The 6780-nt window shown below is 30.7% G+C and overlaps 1 protein-coding gene across 2 annotated transcripts; it reads right to left on the bottom strand.

Moving 5' to 3' along the window:
* Nucleotides 1-894: 894 nt before the first annotated feature.
* Nucleotides 895-3470, bottom strand: LOC131602160 (serine carboxypeptidase-like 33). 2 transcript variants are annotated; one of them, XM_058874181.1, is made up of 9 exons: nucleotides 3126-3453; nucleotides 2899-3006; nucleotides 2609-2704; nucleotides 2437-2529; nucleotides 2271-2359; nucleotides 1689-2092; nucleotides 1459-1554; nucleotides 1232-1337; nucleotides 895-1149 (listed from the first exon to the last, which is right to left on the bottom strand). In XM_058874181.1, exons 1-9 carry the CDS (start codon nucleotides 3394-3396, stop codon nucleotides 1003-1005), a joined length of 1410 nt encoding a protein of 469 aa, XP_058730164.1. In that variant the 5' UTR covers nucleotides 3397-3453; the 3' UTR covers nucleotides 895-1002. The 2 variants fall into 2 exon arrangements, 1 of the variants encoding a protein (XP_058730164.1); XR_009283952.1 differs by having other exon boundaries at nucleotides 1120-1149; nucleotides 1232-1326; nucleotides 3126-3470.
* Between the last annotated feature and the right edge of the window lie 3310 nt (nucleotides 3471-6780).

The following is a 6780-nucleotide window of genomic DNA, read 5'->3' as shown; positions in this document are numbered from 1 at the left end:
GGGATTGGGCTCTTGTTTGCACCTTTTGATATTGTGGATGTTATTCTATAGTGTTTGATTTTGACGGCGTAGTTCGTCCATGGCATATTCGTCGGAGCGTTGGCATCACCACTACCAATGGTATCCTCCGCCATAGGGGATGGATCTCTGTTGTTAACCATGGCTGGGATGGCTAGGTATAAGAGTGGATGGTAGCAGTGAGTATGGTGATTGTAATGAAAAAGGTGTGGCCCAAGTTAGTTTTATGGAGGCGCCGCTGTGCTGGTCAAAAAGTACAGGTGTGCATGGTATCCTTACAAGGATATGAGATACTCATAGAACTTAGTAGGTTTATAATATTTTAGGGTGATAAGGGTTTTTCTGCGGCGGCGAGAGGCCTTGTATGGTGGTGCTACAACGTTTATGGTGGTTTTAGAGGGCCAACTCATATGAGTTGAGTGGCTCTGTATGTGAGCATTGTATTTAGGGTATGAATGATTTGTCCCCTTCTCCTGTTGGCAGAGAGGTATTTAATGAGGCTCTTAGACCTAAGACTTAGGAAACCCTAAAAAATAGTTACCGCTCTTCCTTAACTAAGAAAGGTTGTTGACTACCTATTCTTCCAGAAGTCACGGTATAACCCAATCTGCATAACTGATGGAGAAAAAGTAACGTTGTGCACGTGTATTATTTGGAGGGAAAGCCCCTACTACACAAAAGTATCACTCGGGTGTCACCTCATAGTGCGGGAATCTTTGCCACACCCTTATTTAAGAACATTCACAAATATAACATTACAAAAATTTAATATCATCTTAACTAATTAGCCTATTTAAATATAGTTAAACTTATTTATTTAAATATATCAATATAAGAAATAAAGATTTAAGTTTAATATATATCACACATCAATCATCTAATTTTTACATTATTTTTCATTTATTGAATAATGATACATCAGCAAAGCAGGGTTTTCATTAATCATATATATATATCTAATAAATTTGTAACTCATCATGATGATTAACGTGTAGTAGGGAGATGTTCTCCAGTGAGAAAAGAATGAATAAGAGATAGAGCCTCAGTTGGCTTGTTTAGAGGCACTAAATGTCCAGCTCCTCTTACTGTCACATATGTCAATCCTTCATACTCCACTATCCTTCCACCAACCTGTAGCAGAAGAACGCAGATTCGAATCAGCGACATCTCAATTATTCATCTGGTGATTAATATGTTAAAATAAATGAAGGACCTGATTGTTATGGTACCAAGGCCTCCAAGTAGACTTTAGAGGTAACTCAAGAGCTTCAATACAATAACGTGTTCCCATCACAGGAATTCTACCATCTGCATCACCACTATTAATTTAAAAAAACAACATGAATTTGTGACTCTTTCACCGATGCCTAAAAATTCTATTCAACTACATGTATTAAGTTCAAAGCCATGTAACCATAAAGTCATGACTAATAAATATACCTGTAAATCCATATCTTAAGGCCACCATTAATGAGTTTGGTGTAGATTGGTAGCACAGAAAAAACAGAGAAGTTATATGTTCTCAATATGGAAGCACTGAAAAATAAGACACAGATCAAAATTAATTTTTTTTTTTTTTTTAATTATTAGCAGTGTCAACGTGTCAGTATCAGTATTGTGTCTGATATTTGTGTCTGTGTCTGAGTCTATGATTCGTAGATAATGCTTACTTGCAAACTTTCCATGTTATGTGACTGTTTTCTGTTTTAGTATTTGAGAGTAAAGATGATTGAACATCTACTCTATTGAAATATTCTTCTGCATACGAGGAATAACAAGGATCATAGCCTCCGAAAATTCGCATTCTCTTGAACCTATAATCGACATTACTTGTTACTGAGGATGTAGTATTTAATCGACAAGCTGGTGCGTAAATGTTGTATATGTCAATTTCTGAGTAATCATTATAGAGTTCATTCATGGCCTGATTGCATTCAGGAGACCATTGAGATTGTTTGAAATCACAAACTTGTTTTGCTTTCTCATATTGGTCATCTGATATAACTGCATGACTCCATGCAAATTCTAGAAGGCCTTTAGAGTCATAGTAATTTTCAGTTTCTGGATTCCCTACCTGAAAAAAATTATGTATAGATTTATCAGGTCGTCTCAAATTTTTAGAAATTTTATATAGATTAGTCGCAGTTTAATCATGAAAAAATAACAAATAAAGACTTTATGTGATAGCTCGCCTTACACGCTCTTATAGACGGATTTGAAATTTATACAAGTCCTAAGAAGGATTTACTTACAATGAAACCTTTAAGATTTATAAAGGAGTATGTGTTTCTGTCTTTGTTTCTATCAAAGATTAACTCTGCAAGCTGAGGGATATAGTGGCCTGAAACACACACGTGAGCCATATCAGATACCAGACACATCTTTAATCTGAAGTGTTTGTTTTAAATGTGGAAAAACCTGCATAGCTTTCTCCGGCGATGAAAAAGTCCTTGGAATTATACTGTGGAAATTTTTGTAGCCAATTCACCAAGAAATTGTAGGTATCTTCAGCTGATTCAAGTAATTTATAATTAAATATAGTGACTTATAACAAAATTAGATTAGATTATATTATAGAATGAAAACTCACCAACAAAATGATCCTCTAAAATTGTGAGATCAGAAGAAGTGTTTGTGTAAGAAAATCCAACTCCAACAGGAGATTCCACAAATAACAAATTTGCTTCTGCATAATGGTGAAATGAGATCATTAGTCTTTTTGTTCATTTTGAAACATTTATTGGCAAACAATAATAATTGGATAAAAACATAGATAGTGAAAAAAAACATAAATACTGTATAGTATATAAAATAAGATTATACAGAAATAGAAGATAAACTGTCACAAACTGCGCTGTTAAATGGAAAGAAAATATAAACCTTGATTCCAAGAGTACGGGTTGAATAATAGTCCTTCGCCATTTTTGTCGACTAAAAGAGGTCCTATCTCAACAGCAGCACCGTATCCAATCGAGGAGCATCCAGGTCCTAATTCACACCGGAAAAAAGTTTATGAAAATAAGTTGAAAACATCTTATTATCATGATCGACTCGCTAAAATAGTTTAATAAATATAATTTATAAACTAATATGAAATGATGAAAGACCTCCATTGAGCCAAAGAAGGAGAGGCTTATTAGAGGGTTGAGATTGAGCTTCAAAGAACCAATAGAAAAGTGCTCTTCCATGATCTTCATTGACATTGATGTAACCTGAAAAGTGTGAGATTGATGGTGTTGAAGGTTGTTCTGGTAAATCAGTTATTCTATCAGATTCATAGGTTTCAGCATTTATTTGAGGTGGTTTGGTGAAGAATGAAGAAGTGATAGTTACAAGAAAGAAACATAGGAATTTGAGGAGAGAAAGAGAAACACTCATATTTTTAAGCTAAAATGAAATTAATTGGTTTGTTTAATTTGAGTCAAAAGTAATGTAAATGCATTGAATGCTTTTATAGTGCAGAAATGTGAGTGTTTGGTAGCATTTGGGATTGTGGTGTCACAAAATGACAAGAGAGGATCTTTTCCTACTCATTAGAATTTGGTGCTCTCACCAATCTACGAGTTTCATGTAAATATATCTTTCAATATTGAACATTCTTCTTAATAATTATTTAGTGTCTCACTTCATATTATTTTTTCTGTCCTAAAATAAAAGTAAGGGAATTTGTTCTAACATAAAAATCTTTTTATATTTTAATATAACATTAGTTAATTTTTACCAACTTTATTTCTAGTAAATATTGTCTACACTACTTTCAATAAATGTATAATATGACAAACCAACTTTATGACAACCAATAGTAATTAAGAGCAATTTTATAAAATTGTTATATTTAATTATTTAATCATGTTTTTTTAATCTATGCATAACATTCTTAAAAGATTTTTATTTTGAGATGGAGGGAGTGCTAGAATAGAATAGAGATGTTTAAATTCAAATTAAAGCTGTAAATTAATTTTTTAAATTAAAAATTGCACCTGTTATTTTGTAAAAGTGAAACAATCGGATTTTGTATTTCTTTTTTTATACCTACTAAATTACGTTGATATATTTTTAATTTTTTTTTGAGTATGATATATTATATTAATCTATTATTTATTAATTTTAAAATTAGTTATTATTTTAATTAAATATGATTTTTACTATTTTATATATTATTTTATAATATTAATTTTTAATATAATTTTACAGTATTTATAATATTAATATTAATAAAATTATTATTATTATTATTATTTATATATCTAGAAATTAGTCTAAATTAAACTACATTAAATGAAATCGAGTGAATATTTTTATATAAATCAATCAATCCAAATGAAAACATATAATTCTATTTTTGAGTTATAAAAGATTTTGTTTTAAAACTTATCAAAATCATCCCACAAACACATTTAGTTCTGGATTAGAGTGGGAAAAGTTGCTCACAAATGATAATGTGCACTTTTTTGAAGTGGGCCTTACTCAATCACCGCACAAAAGCCTTAGCCCATGAGACAACCCAACTTGTTTGGCCAAAAATACAATAATCATCACCACTCTGATTTAGGTTTATCTGTCGTCAAAGAAACACACATTTACGCATTTAATATTTTAATGACAGATCGATCAAACTCACACAAATTAGATTTATATTTAATATTTTAGTTATAAAATAAAAATTAATATTTATATTTAATAAAATGATCAGATCTCAATCGACGGTCATTAAAATTCATAGGTGTGAATGGATGGGTAATTATGTGACTTCAATTAGATGATTCAAATTCCCACCACTATAGATGGGGCAAGGCACTAGCAATGTGCATGTCAATTTTCTTTGTCAAAAACCAGCCATTAGTCCTTCTGTTGCTCATTGGGTTTGGTAGTCCCTTATCAAGATAAATTGAAAATCCACTTGTTCATCTTTGGAGCTATTCACTTGTTTGTGTCTCACTGATTTATTCTGAAGGACAACATTTTCTATTAGGAGGTCATTATTGAATTTGAGTAGCGTGTAGAAATTATAATGGACTAGTAACCAATAAAACAAACCGTCAAAAAAAACCTAACCAATAAGAAAAGGAAAAGATAACTAGGTGACATAAAAATTTGAATTATTTGAAAAAATTAGTGTCTAATTAAATAATATAATTAAAAAAACTATTTTAAAAAAAAATGAGGAATTCAAATTAGTCTTACAAAAAAGAATATCCAAATTAGTCTCTTGCACAAAAAAAAGTTAGTATCTAAATCATCTCTTCACAACAACAAAAAATTCAAATAAATCCCTTACAAAAAATAATATTCAAATTATTGAAGAAATTAAAAATTCTTCCAAAATTTGGGAGGAAATTATGAACACTATTTTAGTTTTTGAAAATTTAAAAACTAAAAACTTGTTTGAATATAATATTTTACAAATGTGTTTTTAAAAACTCTTCACAATTTTTCAGTTTTTAAAAGCAAAAAACTGAAATGGCTAAATTGTGTTTTGATTTTTACTTTTCAGTTTTTAAAAACTAAAAACAAAAACTATTTCAAACAGACCCTTAATTTGTCTCCCCGATGACTAGTCTATTTCCATTCTTAGATTAATGGAAGTCCTTAATGATACTTATATACTCTCTACTGGAGAGGCAGGATGATTCCACCCCTTCAATTAGAATGTCTTTAGCAATATTTTTCATAAAAAAACACATCAAAGGCAGGCTCAAGAGGATCGGAACTACCTAAGATACTTGATTCTCTTTACCATTCTATCTCTCCAAACAATTTCTACTATTATAAAATATATTTTCCATTACACTATATTAATATGACCATTTAGTCACCATAATAATATCTCATTTTTTACGCACATAATTTTTTTTATTAAGAAATTTTTCTTCACAGTTAAAAACAATCGTGGTCATAAAATTTGGGTTACAAACTTTAAATATTAGCATCAATATGTTTCCATTTTCTTCAATAAAAATAAACATGTGTCCCTTAACATTTATTATTATTTAAAAATTGAAAGTATGACAACTACGTTTGTTTCATTCAATAATGGTTATATATTCCATAGTTCACTACGGTTGATGCTTGCAACCGTTGTGAAATTCTTTCTCACAAAATTAAAACATAAGAAGTACTTTATTTCGTTTGTAACACCGAACACAAGGGTATCCTAGTAAACGAGACGACAACGATAGTGGAATCTTCACCATCTTTCATTGCTGGAAACGAAATCGCTACTATGAAAAATATCTTTCGTAAAATAATATTACCACGGTCTCCTTATTAATCGTGGTAACATCTCATTTTTGGGACTTTTTTTTGGGTTTACTAAAAGATATTTCACTTCAGTCATTGTTAAAACTCGTAGTGAAATGTACTCGGAGTTACATGGTTTGAATCTCAGCTCCTTCAATTTCTCATTTTATCGTCACAAAATGGGATTGTCCTTGTATATCACAATGATTCTTTTAGTCAATCGTGGTGTAATGTTCAAACATTTCACCATGGTTCGACTTATCAACCGTGGTGAAAGGTGATATTTATTTATATATAAGCGAAATTATCTCTCCCTCAATACATAACAGTCGTTTCTCTCAAAAGAAAATCCTAACCTATTTCACTCTTCTCTCGCAAAACATAACCCTAACTTCTATGTAATCTCACCTACAGTAACATTCAAATTCGTCTACACCAAATTAATACAGCTATGTCGTCCTCTTCAAACCAATGGCTATCTAGGCTCATTCAATAAACTTATGTTCCAATTTTGTTTAAGTT

The sequence above is a fragment of the Vicia villosa genome, linkage group LG1 (assembly GCF_029867415.1).
Source record: "Vicia villosa cultivar HV-30 ecotype Madison, WI linkage group LG1, Vvil1.0, whole genome shotgun sequence".
NCBI lineage: Eukaryota > Viridiplantae > Streptophyta > Magnoliopsida > Fabales > Fabaceae > Vicia > Vicia villosa.
The sequence above is the reverse complement of the archived record's forward strand: the minus strand, read 5'-3'. Positions and strand labels throughout refer to the sequence as shown.